The sequence below is a fragment of the Lithobates pipiens genome, unplaced genomic scaffold (assembly GCF_037356315.1).
Source record: "Lithobates pipiens isolate NorthernLeopardFrog02 unplaced genomic scaffold, aLitPip1_a1.2 Scaffold_10, whole genome shotgun sequence".
Taxonomy (NCBI): Eukaryota; Metazoa; Chordata; class Amphibia; order Anura; family Ranidae; genus Lithobates; species Lithobates pipiens.
The window spans coordinates 25,141,107-25,158,959 of NW_027507686.1; the positions used below are offsets into that span (position 1 = coordinate 25,141,107).

The 17,853-nt window shown below is 44.8% G+C and overlaps 1 protein-coding gene and 1 long non-coding RNA gene across 2 annotated transcripts in view; one reads left to right on the forward strand and one right to left on the reverse strand.

Moving 5' to 3' along the window:
• Positions 1-9,491: 9,491 nt before the first annotated feature.
• Positions 9,492-15,254, reverse strand: LOC143928212 (uncharacterized). The gene is made up of 2 exons (XR_013262380.1): positions 11,461-15,254; positions 9,492-9,788 (listed from the first exon to the last, which is right to left on the reverse strand). It is a non-coding gene; the product is annotated as an uncharacterized LOC143928212 (long non-coding RNA).
• Positions 15,255-16,140: 886 nt separating this feature from the next.
• GPI (glucose-6-phosphate isomerase) overlaps positions 16,141-17,853 on the forward strand; it is a 37,962-nt gene continuing 36,249 nt past the window's right edge. The window contains exon 1 of the mRNA XM_077452968.1: positions 16,141-16,359. Coding sequence (XP_077309094.1) covers positions 16,241-16,359 — 119 coding nt within the window. The 5' untranslated portion in view covers positions 16,141-16,240. The remainder of the gene's footprint in view (positions 16,360-17,853) is intronic.

Below are 17,853 nucleotides of genomic sequence, written 5' to 3' on the forward strand. Positions count from 1 at the left end.
ATATGACTGTAACTGTATTTTTTTATTACATCATAGTTTTATTTTTCATGGTATAATGGCTTTTTTTAAATGTAGTTATCCACTGGTACTTGATTGGCCTTTCTCTGGGCTAGGGGATGTGCCGTTCCAGTTAATGTAGGCATATAAGTTTGCTTTGCCGGTTAGCCCATCGGGATTTGGCAAAGGGGCATTCCCCTGAAACACGTTGTCCTGGCAACCGGTGTAGTTAGCAACTTGGTATGTTCCACTGGTCCACGTTGTGCGGCTGTAGACTCCCTGGTTCTGGTGATGTGATTTCCGGTGACAAGAGCTCCCACCTTTCCTCCACCACGGCCGCCATCCACCTTTCATGGATCCCATCTGTCATCTGAGTCCCTCCGGCACATCCCTTCCGCCCTCAGGATGGGTTCTTTTAACAACTGGTACACACTGATGCACCATGTAAGACTTTTTATCTTTTCATTGCAATAAATCATTACTTGAACTGGACATCCTGTCTCTTGTGGATTTTGGGCTTTGGAATCAACTGTCATCTAGCCCCTTGTACAACGCTCTTTCCACAGACCGCTCATATGCGATTTCACTGGAGCACCTGGCTAGTGTATAATTTAGTACTGTCCTTATCCCAGTGATATTTCTGAGGCTGCTTGGATTTGCCCAATATCTGACATTGCACCCTATTCTGTCTGCTGATACCTATCTATATGGTGGTGTTGCAGTTCAGTGCTCTACACACTTGTTACACATTGTATTTGCATACAGACCTCACTAAGTAGGGCCTACATGCTCTGTTGAGCCTCCTGAATGAAAGGGGTTGGCCAGGGACAGTCAAGCTGGGGAGGAATGTGCTAGAAGATCCTCTCTGATGCTGCAAGCCAACCCTGGAAGTAAACCTGACCCGACCGATGCACCTTCCCAGCATAGAGCAGTTACGCAATTTCTCCGAACTGTCGCGACTCATCTTGGACATCCGGGACCTGATCAGTAGGGAGCAGCGGCTGGCAGGTGTGGGTGATATAGGACAAGCATTGTTTTAATTATATTTTGTTTTGTATATGGGTTTGCTTATTTATTAATATACCAGGAGGACATTGTTTAGCCCATTTGCCCTTCCTGGCAATGTTATGTACATTGTGTAATTTATAAATAAAAATTGTATATTACTGTGTCTATTTGTGTCCGGAGTTGATGGTCATTTAAAATCCCACCCACTCAGGGGGAAGCTCTTTTTTTGATAAGCGGCTGGCAGGTGGTGCTGGAAGCAGCAACAGGGCGGAACCTGAACATGCACCATCGCCTGTTGCCAGTGTGGAAGAGAACGCAGCCATTAGACCAGATGCCAGCGAAAAGGGGGAGCAGCAACCTCAAGATCTGCAAGCATTTGTCCTCCCGGAGGAGGTGATGGCGCAGAATGGAGAATACCCACGCAGCTGTAGGGTTTGGTGAGGGCATGCTACTTACTGAATTATTTAGTATCAGGATACCATGGCTCAACTTCATCATGAGTGAGGCAAAGAGGAGTGCATTAGATAAGCAGACACAAATTGGGAGGGATGTAGGAAATGTAGACACAGGTGAGCTGGCCAGTGATTGGGGGGGTTGCATGTTCTAACATTCTAAATACCTTTAGTCTTTTTAGATAAATCCCCATAATCCCGAAACATGTATACTTTCATTGCCTGTGTGCACATGTACAATATATGGCCCCCTCCACCTCCAAATGATGGAGCTCAGGTGTGTCCAGTGAAAATTACTGGTAATATATCATACAAAGACATTGTAGGCAATTGTGCTCTTCCAGCCTTGTTGTAACAGTTTGGTGAAGACCCTTTTCTGTTCCACTATGTGCCCAGTGTACAAAGCCAGCTCCATAAATTCATGATGTGGTCTGGGGCCACCGGCTCTAAGAAGGTAATGGGCATGGTGAGGGTCAACCCTATATCAATGGTCATGACGAGGGTCAACTCTATAGCAATGGCCATGGTGAGGGCCAGCTCTATAGTAATGGCCTTGATTATGGTCAATTCTATAGTAATGGCCATGTCGAGGGTCAACTCTGCAGTAATGGCCATGTCAAGTGTCAACTCTATATTAATGCCCATGTTGAGGGTCAGCTCTATACTAGTAGCAATGTTGAGGTGAGGGTCAACTCTATATTAATGGCCATAATGAGAGTAGACTCATTATTAGTGGCCATGATGAGGGTCAACTTGTTATTAGTGGCCATGAGAAGGTTATCTCTATATTGATGGCCATGTCAAGGGTCAGCTCTTAGTGGCCATGACAAGGGTCAACTTGTTATTAGCGGCCATGGTGAGGATTAACACTAGATTAGTGGCCATGGTGAGGGTCAACTGTAGATTGATGGTCATGGCGAGGGGAAACCTTATATTAATGGCCATGGTGAGGGTCAACTCTATATTATTAGCTAGGGATGCACCAAATTTTTTTTTGGTGCCGAAACCGATACCGAAAATAAATCTTCATTGATCACCAAAACAGCACCGATACCGAAATTGACTGTTTTTACGAAATATTTTTATACAGGAGATGGTCAAAGACTGGGAACATGGTACAGGAGATGATCAGAGACTGCAGACATGGTACAGGAGATGGTCAGAGACTGCAGACATGGTACAGGAGATGGTCAGAGACTGGGGACATGGTACAGGAGATGGTCAGAGACTGCAGACATGGTACAGGAGATGGTCAGAGACTGGGAACATGCTACAGGAGATGGTCAGAGACTGGGGACATGCTACAGGAGATGGTCAGAGACTGGGGACATGCTACATGACATGGTCAGAGACTGGGAACATGGTACAGGAGATGGTCAGAGACTGGGGACATGCTACAGGACATGGTCAGAGACTGGGGACATGGTACAGGAGATGGTCAGAGACTGGGAACATGGTACAGGAGATGGTCAGAGACTGGGGACATGGTACAGGAGATGGTCAGAGACTGGGGACATGGTACAGGAGATGGTCAGAGACTGGGGACATGGTACAGGAGATGGTCAGAGACTGGGAACATGGTACAGGAGATGGTCAGAGACTGGGGACATGGTACAAGAGATGGTCAGAGACTGGGGACATGGTACAGGAGATGGTCAGAGACTGCAGACATGGTACAGGAGATGGTCAGAGACTGGGAACATGCTACAGGAGATGGTCAGAGACTGGGGACATGCTACAGGAGATGGTCAGAGACTGGGGACATGCTACATGACATGGTCAGAGACTGGAAACATGGTACAGGAGATGGTCAGAGACTGGGGACATGCTACAGGACATGGTCAGAGACTGGGAACATGGTACAGGAGATGGTCAGAGACTGGGAACATGGTACAGGAGATGGTCAGAGACTGGGGACATAGTACAGGAGATGGTCAGAGACTGGGAACATGGTACAGGAGATGGTCAGAGACTGGGGACATGGTACAAGAGATGGTCAGAGACTGGGGACATGGTACAAGAGATGGTCAGAGACTGGGGACATGGTACAAGAGATGGTCAGAGACTGGGGACAAGGTACAGGAGATGGTCAGAGACTTCGAACAAGGTACAGGAGATGGTCAGAGACTGCAGACATGCTACAGGAGATCAATGCAGCCTCACCAGTGCCCATCAAATGCGGCTACCTGTGCCTCACCAGTGCATATAAACATACACATATAAAAACACACACATATATAAACATACACACATATATAAACATACACACATACATATAAACATACACACACACATATAAACATGCACACAAATAACACACAGAGGCATACAAACATATATATTTATATTTATAGACAGTCTTTTTAAAAATTGGCAGCTGTAGCTCTATACCTTATTCTGCACGCTGGGTACTGAACTCTAGGGGGAGGCAGAGAGCACAGCACACACTGCTAGACGCCTCTCCCTTGCTTTCACTTTCATAGTAAACATCGTGCCCGAGCTCCTGCACAGCTAATTTACACATCGGCTGAGGAGACATATGCAGCCACCGCTGGGGACGATGACTTTACAGCGAGACCCCATGGGCGCCTACAGCATGGGTGAGGAGGGAGGGGAGGAGGAGAGACTAAAGATAGAATGACACCCCTGTGAGGGGCTGGCCAATCCCAGCAGGCCCCGCCCCATTTGTGGCGCCAGTATCGCTGAAAATTCTCTTTGCTGAAAGGGCCATTTTCGGCCGATATGTTTCGGCGGCCTGAAATTTCGGTGCATCCCTATTATTAGCCATGGTGAAGGTTAACTCCATAATTAGGGTCAACTCTATAGTAATGGCCATGGCGAGTGGAGGCTGTTCTGGTAATGGTCTATTGCAGTATTTAATTAGAAGTAAAAAGCCCAGGCAGTTCCAGCTACACGTTGCACTAGCTAAATTTAGATTTTAAAATGAAAATCTATATTTTTAAATTTGTATATAATAATGGGTTGCAGTACCAATTACTGCCACAAGATGCCACACTTGTGTGCAGCTGCAATACACATGATACAATGTGGCCGTCCATACATCAGTTCTGAAGATTTGATCTGAATCTTTGCTGGTATTTTCTTTTCCAGGGCGATGCGAGGCAGAGCCGTGAAATCAATTTTTATAAAATCCTCATTTAGTCTATTAAAAGACTGAATTAAAAATAATGTCCTTAAATTTTTCCTGGATGTGATTGCAATAACTTAGCAATCAGGTGACGAAACAATTGGGCTGAATTGCCACCAAACTGCAAGGTTCCAAAAACCCTACTGACCCGGGCCAGGTTAAGGTGTATTATAGGCCCTCTGAAGCTACTGCTCCAATAGGTTGTACCTTGGACATGTGGGTGGGGTACTATATACTGTATTTGCTACAGTAGACCTAACTGGATGACATTTCGTTTGCTAAAGCACCGTGTATGTTCTTTTTTTCTTTTCAGAATCCTCCCTCTTTTCAGTGCTGCCGATCTCCTTCAGCCTCTTTTCAGCCACTTCATAATTATATGTACTCACACCAGCATAGACTGCACATCAATGCTTTGGACCAGCTTTACCAAAGGGCAGACCATGCCTGTGTACAAAATTTGTGGGCACAGCCATATTTAGTTTCCATCAGGGGGCATATGCGGCAGGGTGACAACACAAGAGGACAATATGAGGGCAGGGCCGGAGTGTGGTCATCCCATTGCAAGAATTGGCCTTAACAACAAAGTAAAATATTGAGGCTTACTAGTTGTTGAATGACATGGCTGCATTAGTTTTATCTTTTTCAGGCTACTGTCATTTGAATTACACACCTCCTGCCTCTAAGCAGCTACGCTCACCAATTGTGAGGATCCATGGAAGGAGCCATGATTGTCACCCAGGCTATACTGCAAACATGTGTGCCTTTGTTCATCTCCATTACATGGAGTATACAGGGATTGGTAGTTTACAGAAGAAAGATAACATTGCTTGTACTTTCAGTTCAACTTACAGTAAGTGACCCAAACACAGCGTTCCTGGCAGGATCAACAGGTATTTTCTGTGCTTGCTGAAAATGTGTTACTGTGCATGTTACTGCAACACACATTGGTGAGCTGCAGTGCCATTCATTGTTAATGCCACCCCAATGCATTTTGGTTTTAGTGTACCACAATGCACTACACTGGTGTGAGTGGTGATGCAGTAACCTTGTCACATCCAATGAGTCACTGGAGGGTGTAGCCTCTTTATTGCACTTACATTGGTCCTTGATGGCTGGGCATTGCAGGTAGTGCATTGTGGGACCTGAGTAGACATTTGTTGGATTGTGTGTAGGGTGCCGAGATGCAAACACCGGAAGGTAGTGCAACATCCTGATGTCTATCTGGTGCAGCGATTTAAGTTTGACCTTCCAGCCAGACAAAAAAAATCCAGTTTTTCCAATTTCCTTCTTTTTGTAGATTCTTACAATTATCACATGCCGCTCTTGTATCAGACCATGCACAGTGGGACAGGTGTGTAGGTGTGAGCACATTTTAGGCTGGATACAGACCAACAAAAAGTATTTACAAACAGGTTTACAATAGTTGGGGGGTATTTATAAAAAACAAAACCAAATAGCGTAAAAAAGGGTAAAATTTAAATAGAATGTTATTAAGCTATTATATCTCCAGGTCGAATGTTATTTATTCGAGCATAATAGAGTTAACCAGGAAAATACCAATTATGGACACTAGATGGAGTCTGATCATAGAAAATAAATACTTATTGACTATGATCGTCCACTCCATCTAATGGCAATAATGCAGTATTTTCCTCATTCACAAGGACAATGGACATGAGAACCTTTGATTTTGCCCCATTTGCAACTAAACAGTATTTTATAAATACACCTCTAAAAAAAACAAATGTTACAATCAAAACATATCAAATAATAACACGTGGAAACAAAGGCACCAGATCCGGATGTGGTCATGGGAGCTTGCAATCTAGCTTAACCAGTTCCCGACCGGCGCATGCCAATGTATGTCAGCAGAATGGCACGGGCAGGCATATTGGCGTACAGGTATGTGCATTTTCAAATGCCGCCCTGCCATCGCGTGCGCGGCGGCTCGCTCGCGTGTCGGTCGGGACCCCCGCGAGTCCGGTCGCAGGTCCCGCGAACCCGATCGCCGCGGGGATACCCACGATCATCTCACGGGGCGGCTGAACGGGGAGATGCCGTTGTAAACAGCATCTCCCCATTCTGCCTAGCAACAAGTGACACTGATCTCTGCTCCATGTGATTGGAGCAGAGATCAGTGTTCACTAACACAAAACCCAGCCCCCCACAGTTAGTAACACGCCCCTAGGAACACTTAACCCCTACACTGCCACCCCCTGGTTAACCCCTTCACTGCCAGTGTCATTTACACAGGAATCACTGCATTTGTATAGCATTGATTGCTATATAAATGACAATGGTCCCAAAAATGTCCGATGTGTCCGCCACAATGTCGCAGTCACAATAAAAATCGCTGATCACCGCCAATACTAGTAAAAAAAAAATCTTAATAAAAATGCCTTAAAACTATCCCCTATTTTGTAAATGCTATAACTTTTGCTCAAACCAAAAATATGTAGAAGAATACGTATCGGCCTAAACAGGGAAAAATTATTTTTTTATATATTTTTGGGGGATATTTATTATAACAAAAAGTAAAAAATGATGCGTTTTTTTTTTTTTTTTCAAAATTGACGCTCTATTTTTGTTTATAGCGCAAAAAATAAAAACCGTAGGGGTGATCAAATACCACCAAAAGAAAGCTCTATTTGTGGGAAAAAAAAGGAGATCAATTTTGTTTGGGAGCCATGTCGCACATCGACTGCGCAATTGTCAGTTAAAGCAACGCAGGTCCGAATTGCAAAAAAGTGGTCTGGTCTTAAAGCGGTAGTAAACCCGCAATTTTTTTTTATTTTTTTTAAACCTGCAAAGCAAAATGCATAATGAGCTAGTATGCACCGCATACTAGCTCATTATGAAATACTTACCTTAGAACGAGGCCCCGACATCTGGCCCGATCCACGCCGAGGGAGCCGACATGCTCCCTCGGCGTCTCTTCCGGGTATCGCGGCTCCGGCGCTGTGAGTGGCCGGAGCCGCGATATCGTCACTCCCGCGCGTGTGCGCGGGAGATTTCAGTCCGGCCGCACGAGCGCTGCCGGATTTTCACGGAGAGAACCCCCTTGTGCGCATGCGCCGCTGCAGTCAGCGGCGCATACCGAGGGGAATATCTCCTAAACCGTACAGGTTTAGGAGATATTATTTTTACCTACAGGTAAGCCTTATTATAGGCTTTCCTGTAGGTAAAAGTTAAAAAATTGACCATACTACCACTTTAAGCCAGCAAATGGTCCGGTCTGAAAGTGGTTAACTGGAGATGTTTAGGGTGAGGTTGTTAGTGCAGAACATGGATGGACTGCTGGGCTACTTTATTAGGGCTGAACATGTGGAATGACACCACGCTTGTATCGGAGTCCCCTCGGATCTGTACTGATGTGGTGGCGCGTATATAGTGAGACGTTGTTGTGCAGGAAGAAAACTACACTCGCTGGGTTTAATTCTTGGAAGAAAAAAAAATTAATAATAAAGAGAGATTTTAACAAATAGTGAAACTTGTTCTTATTCAGACCAATGGGATCAGTTCGACTGCTACAAAGTGTCATTTTTATGATTTCTTATGATCTGTGTCAGCTAGTCACAATGAAGTTGATTGGTACGCAGATTTTCTTCATTATTGTTAGGAAACTTTGCAATTGATTATATCTCCATTTGTCCATAAATGTGAGGGACTTGGGCCCAAGGATTTCGGATAGTGGTTTAAGAGTGTTGGATATGAGGACCTGATGAAGTAGGAGAAGTCCTTCCGGAGACCATGTTTGGAATCTGGGTCCAATGCATGGTTACATAGTTAGTCAAGTTGAAAAAAGACACAAGTCCGTCTAGTTCAACCATAATAAAATAAAAAATATACAATCCCATATACCCAATCCTGGGCCCAAGGATTTCGGATAGTGGTTTAAGAGTGTTGGATATGAGGACCTGATGAAGTAGGAGAGGTCTTTCCGGAGACCATGTTTGGAGTCTGGGTCCAATGCATAGTTACATAGTTAGTCAAGTTGAAAAAAGACACAAGTCCGTCTAGTTCAACCATAAAAAATAAATAAAATAAAAAATATACAATCTCATATACCCAATCCTGGGCTCAAGGATTTCGGATAGTGGTTTAAGAGTGTTGGATATGAGGACCTGATGAAGTAGGAGAGGTCTTTCCGGAGACCATGTTTGGAATCTGGGTCCAATGCATAGTTACATAGTTAGTCAAGTTGAAAAAAGACACAAGTCCGTCTAGTTCAACCATAAAAAATAAATAAAATTAAAAATATACAATCCCATATACCCAACCCTATACAATGCTGTGAGGTCGGGGCAGACCGCCGAGCATCTTTGTGATCTTGTCATTTCCTATCAGTTTTGCACTGTTTGTTGCTGTGGTGGAACTGCAGACACATACATTGCTGTGTCTGTATCAGCCAACCATCATCATAGTCCCAGATTCTGGGACACTGTAAAACCCCACCCAAGTTCAGCATTTCATCCACTCACTTTCACTTTTACACCCATTTTACAGGTTGATTCGACCTAGACCCACCTCTAAATATGCAGGAACCGCCCATCACGCCTCCTTTACGGGTTGATCCAGCCAAGACCCACCTCTAAATATGCAGGAACCACTTATCATTCCCATTCTACAGGTTGACCCTGCTAAAACCCCGGGTCCAAATATACATGGACTGCCCATCACACCCACTTTACAGGATGATCCTGTCAGTACCCGCCTCAAAATATGCAAGGACCACCTATCACACCCACTTTACAGGTTGATCCAGCCTAGACTGAGCCTCTAAATATGCACTGACTGCCCATTACACCCACTTTACCATTTGATCCAGCCTACAGACTTTTAAATATGCAGGGTGTCAGAAACCATGAATCAGACCGAGACAGAAGTACAATTAAATCACACTTGTTTATTAAATAAAAAGGTAAATAGAAAAAGCATAGCCAGAGTCCAGTAACTGGATTGAGTAGTCAGCCAGGTCAGAGTTCAATAACCAGATCGGGTAATCAGCCAGGCCAGAAGTCAGGGATCCAAGTAGAGCAGGATAAGGAGCCAGAAGGGATGACAGCAGGCCAGTCTCTAAACAGAACCGCAGGAGATGGCTACTTGTGATGTGACCAAGGTGAAGTGAGCTGGACAGCTTTAAGTAGGCAAGTCAGACAAGCATGATCAGGAACAGCTGGTAACTGTGGAGAGAGATGAGAGCTGAGAATTAGCCGACAGCTGAGCAGCCAGCCCAGAGAAGGAAGGGCTAAGCCAGCCCTGACACAGGGACTGCCCACCCTGCTCACTTTATTGGATTCTTCCTAGACCCCACCTGTTCATGTGCAGTAACCCAAATAAGGTTGGTGCTGTGATCCCGGGAACATGGCCCTGGACTCAGCATTAGCAGGGCAAAGGGTTAGGATGTGGGGCTGTCTTATTAAATCTGGGACAGCTGGCATCTATGTGCCAACTTTCTCAAGATTACTGCAGAAAGTCTCACTGGCAACACATAAAGTTTGTGTCTATGGAATACATACGAATGCCAAAAGTTGACATAAATCTGAATTCTATTTTTCAGCATGTGTGACATCATGGCTCGCTACGTATTTTTTTAGATTTTACAAGCACAATCATTTTTGTACATCTAGAGTTTCTTACCTGGAGATCCTGCCAGTATCTGCACTTCCTGTTGCAGTCTGACAACACAAAGCCATTGCCCCACAATTACCCACAGCGTTGTCAGCCTGCTGTGCACACTTTTTCAGTTGACCGTTGGGTTGCTTTTCTGCCAGACCTGTTAGCCAGCTCAGCATCCAACTGAAGAGGTGCGCACAGCAGGCTGACAGCTCTGCGGGTAATTGTGGGGCAATGGCTTAGTGTTGTCAGACTGCAACAGGAAGGACGGATACTGGCAGGATCTCCAGGTAATAAACCTCACAATAGATTCACAAAAAATGTTTACAAAAATTGTTAACAGTTTACAAACACTTTAAAGTATATTTCATAAACACAAACAGGGTGTATATTTTAAAAAAAATGCATAGCTACTCCTCCACAGCTGGTGCATTCATTCTATTTGAAATGGGGGCAAAGTTTTATGTTATTAGGCTAGTTTCTCCCCGGGTACATGTTATTAATTCATAAAATAATTTGTGGTTTGGGAAAATACTGCAATATGGCCACAAGATGGAGGTGATGCTAACAGTAAGTACTGTAGGAACTCCACCTTGTGGCCATAATGCAGTATTTTCCCAAAGCACTGTTTTTTTAAAACGAATTAATAACATATATATACGTGATCTGACACGTCCGGGTAGGGGGCGCCTCCGGTGGCTCGCTCACGTCCGGGTAGGGGGCGCGCATGTGCGCCTCCGGTGGCTCGCTTCCGCAGTTATTAAACACAGCAGAAGCTGATCGGCGAGTACTCACTGACACCTGCCAATCACTGGGCAGAGAGACAGAACTGTGATCTTCCTATGTAAACAAGGTAGATCTCCGTTATGACAGGAGGGAAAGGATGGAATTTGTGTCCCTGCAAAACAAGGAATAATTCCATCTCTTCCCCTATCAAAAGCACCTCACATGCTAGTAAAACACTAGCTAGGCACCAGTGGTGGCTGGTGCTAAAAATTTTTGGGGGGGCGCAAACAAACTGAAAAATTCTGAAAAAAAATTAAATAAAAACATCAATTGCAGCCTCACTGTGCCCATCAATCGCAGCCACTGTGCCATCCAATGCTGCCACTGTGCCCATCGAATGCTGCCACTGTACCCATCGAATGCTTCCACTGTGCCCATCAAATGCAGCCACTGTGCCCATCAATTGCTGCCACTGTGCCCCCCCCGCCTGCTCATCATCTGCCCGGCACTTACCCGATCTCAGTGGAGCAGTGGGTGATGGTGGCAAGCTGTGTCTTCCATGCTTCTCTTCCTGTCCTCTCCTCCCGATAGACATTCAATCACAGTGCCTGTTGTTTCAGCCAACCAGCTGACGGGTAACAGACCCGAGTACCTGACTGGCGGAAAGGCAGTTCAGTGTTGGGAAACCAAATATTCATTCACTGTTCTAACACACCTGGGTGAACTACGAGCGCCAAGCATGGTGCTCACAAGTCTATGGCTCTAATCAGGTGCTTCAAAAACACCTCCCCGCACGCTGCATTTCAGATGCCCAGCGCCTGAATAGGGGGTGGCAGCAGCGGCCATGGATAGATTCATGCAATGCATGAATCCATTGTTCATAGAGTGGGGTGGCTGGAGAGAGGGGGCGGTGCCCTTAATGGATGCACAACAACTGCTAGGCACACAGTTAACCCTTTAACCCCCCCCCCCTAATGTTAACCCCTTCCCAGACAGTTTCATTAGTACAGTGATAGTGCAAATTTTTAGCACCAATCACTGTATTACTGTCACCGCTCTCAAAAAAGTGTCAGAATGTCCACCGCAATATTGCAGTCCCGCTATAAATCGCTGATCGCCGCCGCAAATAAATAAAAGTATCCCATAGTATGTAGACCAATGTTTCTCAACTGCAGTCCTCAAGGAGCCCCAACAGGTCATGTTTTCAGGCTTTCCATTATTTTGCACAAGTGATTTGATCAGTTTCACGGCCTTAGTAATTACCGCAGCCGTTTCATGAGGGAAATCATGAAAACATGACCTGTTGGGGCGCCTTGAGGACTAGAGTTGAGAAACACTGATATAGATGTTATAACTTTTGTGCAAATCAATTAATTTATGCTTAATATGATTTTATTTAACCAAAAATATGACCTAAATCGATGAAGAAATTTGATTTTTTACATTTTTTTTATTGGGTGTTTATAACCAGAAAGTAAAAAATATATATATTTTTTTTTTTTCTAAATTCTCTGTCTTTTTTTTTGTATATAGCACAAAAAAACCCCACCGAGGTGATCAAATAGCACCAAAAGAAAGCTCTATTTGTGGGAAAAAAGGACACAAAAGTTATTAGGGTTCAGCGTTGCATGACCGTGCAATTGTCAGTTAAAATAATGCAGTGCCGTATTGCAAAAAATGGCCTGGTCATGAGGGGGGGGGGTAAATCTTCCAGGGGTCAAGTGGTTAAAATGCTATGTTTTTTTGTTTTTAAATTGAGTGAGACAAATGCCCCTGGAAATTCAGTAGTCTAATAAGATAAAAAGACCCTGCTGCGGCGTGTCTTCTATACATGCCAGTAGGTGGGTGGTAAAGCAGCAGGTTGTCTCTTCTGAGAGTATAGCTGCAGAAACTCCTGGAAACCCATGGTGTTATCCCTCTCCCGATAAATCAATATTGCCCCTTGTGTGTCTTTAGTTACAGGGCTACAGATAAAAACTGTACGTGGGTCCCTGATTGGTTATTTATTTCTCATGTCCTTCCTGATTGGTCGGGAGGAGAAGCAGGCAGACGATAGCAAATATTAATTTGCTATTGTCACTGTAGCACCGGTACTCCTGAAAACTACGCGCTATGTCTGTAAATTTCGTTTTTTTTTCCCCAAGATTATAGTTGAGTCTTGGGGTTAATTGCTCTAAATTGTAGGTTTGGCATCAGTCTGGCTGGGCTGTACTAATGTTCTGCCTGGACATAGGTGCAGTTAGCACCTCTGACAGGCATTGGAACGCAGTCTGGTTGGATGTATTGGGTACCAATCTCTCTCTCTCTCTCTGAGCCAACCAGTGGGTTTGTTTGTCTCGCTGTGCATTCTGGGAGAGGCTACTTAAGGTGCTGAAGTCACATGGTTCTGGGTTCCGGTCTAGAAGTATCTTCTGACTCCATGGTCCTGGTCCTCCTGACCAGCCCCCAGAGGCACTCATGGCCTGGGGTGCAGATCCATCAGTTTCCGAGTCTCGGAACTGGCTAGTCCGAGGCACAGGAACTGGAAGCAGGATTCTAAAGTGGTCCGGTGCCGTCTCTGGTTTTGGAGAGGCCCAGCAACTCGTCATGTAACCAGGGGAGGACTCTTCGGAAGAGGGCCACGCGTGAGGCTGGCTGCTCGGTAAGAGTGTGGATGCTGAGCTGTATGGACAATAATTGAATCCACATTTCTTACGGGATCGCCGGACCGGCTGCAAGATACTGGTACTGTAAGAAGGTTCCTACTTTCATCCTTCGGTTACAACGAAGTTCCTGTGAGACTTTCTGTGTTCATCTAAAAGTTTGCAACCAAGTCTGTGGCAGAGACTTTGCTAAGTTTGAGTCATTAGTCGGCTGCTAAATCCATCAACCAGGATTTATCCGACAGTGAAAATATCCAGTTGTGAGTGGCTATTCCCTGGATCACCTAGAAAGAGACATTTAGTAAGTGTCAGTAGTTTCCAATGTACCTGAGCTTCCATGCCTATACCCTCTATTCCCAACTGAGAGACGGCGTTTCCGTTCAATGTTTTAAGCAAATGAGAGCGGTCATACGGGCGTGGTTGGTGGCAAAATCAATGCGACCCATGCCCGCTGGACATATATCGCCACACAGCCCTCTCTGGTTTAACCCACAATTGCCGGAATTTGGGTCCATTCCTGACCCTAGTGTTTGGGCATGCAAGGGCATTAAATATATAAATCAACTCTGTTTGGAAGGCCGACTGCTGTCATTTGACCGGTTGAAACAACAATATGATTTACCCAACTCACACTTCTTTAGATTCCTGCAGCTTAGGCACGCATTTAACACCCAGTTTGATAATGCTCAGGTTGCTTTTTATACATCAACCCTGGAGACTCTACTCAGGGACGAAGCTCTACCAAAGCCCTTATCCGCCATATATAAAGCGATACTTCCTAACATACACACGGGACTAGAAAACCTCCAGGCAAAGTGGGTGGTCGATTTCCCCTCACTAGACGCTGAAGATTGGGAAGAAATCTGGGAGTGTCCCTTTTCACAGCTAGTATCAGCTAGAGATAAATTAGTGCAATTTAAAATAGTACATAGGGTTTATTACACGCCCGCGCGTCTGCACAAAATTTATCCATCTATTCCCGCCTCCTGCTGGAGATGCAACTCGCCCCCAGCAGATTTTATTCACATATTTTGGAGCTGTCCTCAGATCGCAATTTTTTGGTCTGTGGTGACCAACTCTATTACGACCATCACCACGGTACCAGTACCACTGTCTGTAGAGGTATGCCTGCTGGGACTTGTGGAACCATTGGCCCCAGGCCGGGCAATCAGAACCCTGCTAGGATTATTACTTTACTATGCCCGCAAGTCGATAGTACTCAGATGGAAGGCATCATCTGCGCCCTCCTTAAATTTTTGGAAGAGGTTAGTGAATGCGGCTCTGCCACTATACAAGGCTACCTACCTGTCCCGCGGTTGTGCCAAAAAATTCTACAAAGTATAGGATATCTGGACGGACTCACTGTCCACTAATGCTGACTCGATGGACGATTAGTATCGTTCCACTAAGTACCCCAATTGTCCAAGTGGCATCTATGGCCTCATAAACCCCCTGGGTTGCTCAGCCAATAGTTATGGGGAGGGGGGGAGCGTGCATGCAACGATGTAATTATAATGTACACTTTATCTCCTAAGTATTTCGAGTAAGCCTTGTAGGGGATATGTAGAATCGGCAGGTTGATATGAATATTCTACACAGGTGGTTGAGCGTACAGTGGTTTAGGTAGGTATGCATATTCTATGTAATGCCTTACCCTTTTGTTTTGTTTTGTTTTTTGTTGTTTTTTTTTTTTTTTTCTCTCTTAGTTGGTAAGTTGTAGTGATTGAGCCTGGGTATGCCCAATAGGCTCTGTAGTGTTTTGTTCACATCTTGAAATGTCAATAAAGATAACTTTAAAAAAATAAAATAAATGTTTTAAGCAAATAAAAATTCCTAAAGGAATTGATGTGTCAGTCTCTGCAGTTATTGGGCCATCAACCTCGGGAACCCCTAGACAAGAATGACGAGCTACAAGGCGGAGGAGGTGAACGGTAAGCCCAAGAAAACCAGCCGTTCCTTCGGGGGTCAGTGCTACATATACGTTTAAAATTACAAATTATATATAAATAATTTGTAATAATAGGATAGTTATACATATTAAATATTTATGATAATATTTATGGGAAAATTTATAAATATTTAGTTATTGATAGACATACATGTTTGCTCATTTATACATTATATATATATATATATAATATTATTTTATATATATATATATATATATATATATATATATATATACACACACAAGATGTTTCAATATATCTCCATACATAATGATCACACAGAGATCCATGTATCACATCTTCTCTCCAGCACACATGACATTTAATCCCTGAGCACAGTCCATGAGATGGCTGCTCCTCTCCCCCTCCTCACACCATCTGTCTCCGTTAGCAGCCAGACAAATATGAACACTATCCTATCTTCTTCAGTACAGTAGGGCTCCGCCAACATGGCCGCCAGCCCTCCTATTTTGCGGACACTCTTCCTGCGCGTAGGGGGGGGTGGCTTCCTATCACACAGCAACCCGATCAGCGAGTGGGCTTGGCCCTGAGGAGTGTCTTATTGGCCAAGCACCAGGCGGGCGTGTCAGTCTCCTCCCGCAGTGTCAACCGCGTCCCTCTTATAAGAGGCCGAGTCCGCTCCGCTCCTCCTGTCTCCTCCAGCTCCGGTGCTCATTAGATTCTGCCACTGTAAGGTCAGCCATGGCCCTCACCTGCGACCCCGTCTACCAGAAGCTCAGCAAGTTCTACGAGGCCAATCATGACACCCTCAACCTCAGGAAGCTGTTTGAAGCTGACAAGGACAGATTCAGCAAATTCAGGTGAGACCCCCCAGCAGGCGGCGCCCTGGGTAGTAGAGGGGGCAATGAACATGGTGCCATCTACAGTGCCCTTTACTCCAGTGACGTCATCAGACCCCCTCACCCTTCCTACCTGCCAGCTTGCTGCCATTGGATGAGTCTCCTCTTCTGCCAGGGAAGAGAAGGGTCTCCAGCAGAGGGCAGCACTGCTCTGGGTTAACCTCCTGTGTGCCAGGGATATATAGTTACATTGCAATTTGTATGCCAAGGTAGACCCTACTGGAAACTGATCCCAGTGCTGAAAGGGCTCTGGGTTGAGGACCCCCCCCCCCCAGGCCAATGCCTGATTTAAAAGTGGAAGATAATATTATATATTCAGCAGGGTTGCAGCATGTAGAACTCTAACTTTATTGGTCCTATATGTGACATTTTAGGCATCCCTAACCAAGCTGAACGATCCCATGATAATTACTCCACTATAAAAAGAAGCAAACTGGGAATGCTTCCATCGATACAAAGTAACACTTGGCTCATAAATAAAACACAATTGCAATATGAAACCAGTAAACCCTGACCATGGACCTGGATCAGCAGTGTAGTGTATAATTGGTGGTCCCCAAAACTGTGGCTCCAGGGCCAGATTTGTCTGTCTGCCTTTATCTGGCCCTTAGGGCAACTATTCCAATGATACGGCACCGTTCCCCTTACTGACCCCATCAATGGGACACTATTTTTCCCATTCTAACTAATGACGGGGCAATGACACTTTCTACTCTCAGTGGCCACAGTCCAGCCCCCCCCCCCCCCCCCTGCAAAGCCTCAAGGGAAGTCAGATGGCCCCCCTTGCTTAGAAAGTTTTTTTTAGACCCCTGGTGTATAATGTGTCCATCCACACATTGATACATTACCCCCCCCTTTTTTTTTCCTCCCCCCCAGAAGATATTTGATAACTTACATTGACAACATAAATTGATAACATACAATTGTCTCTGCTGTCGCCATGCAATCTCATATCATGATCGATCAAATTCCTGAGCAAAGCGTCTCAGTGCTGCAGATTGACTGACTGACCGCGATCAATATTTTCATCCCTGGCCGATCAGCTCAGTTTGAATCCCATTTTTTTTTTTTTTTTAAATGATCAGAAGGGGAAGTTCTGATTTGCTGACTTGATCACTTTGCTTGAATCGCTCAGCGATCAGAAAAATCAAAGTCTATGGCCATAGTTAATTTATTAAGGGGAATCAAACTGATCAATAAATACAGATTAAATTCCCAAATCACAAATTCTTAACTCGGTGGTGGTCTCCAGAGAGACACCTGGTGACTTGGAATAGTAGCCCCCTGTTTCCACAGAATCTGACGTTGTGCGATTTCATGTGAAGTCGCACAATTTCAAAGCCATGTGACTTCAGGTGCGACTTGGCTGACATCTGTGCGACTTCATGCCAATGCAAATTGCATCTGAAATCACCATAAATTGTTTTGTTTTTGTTTTTCCCAATTGGTGCAGCA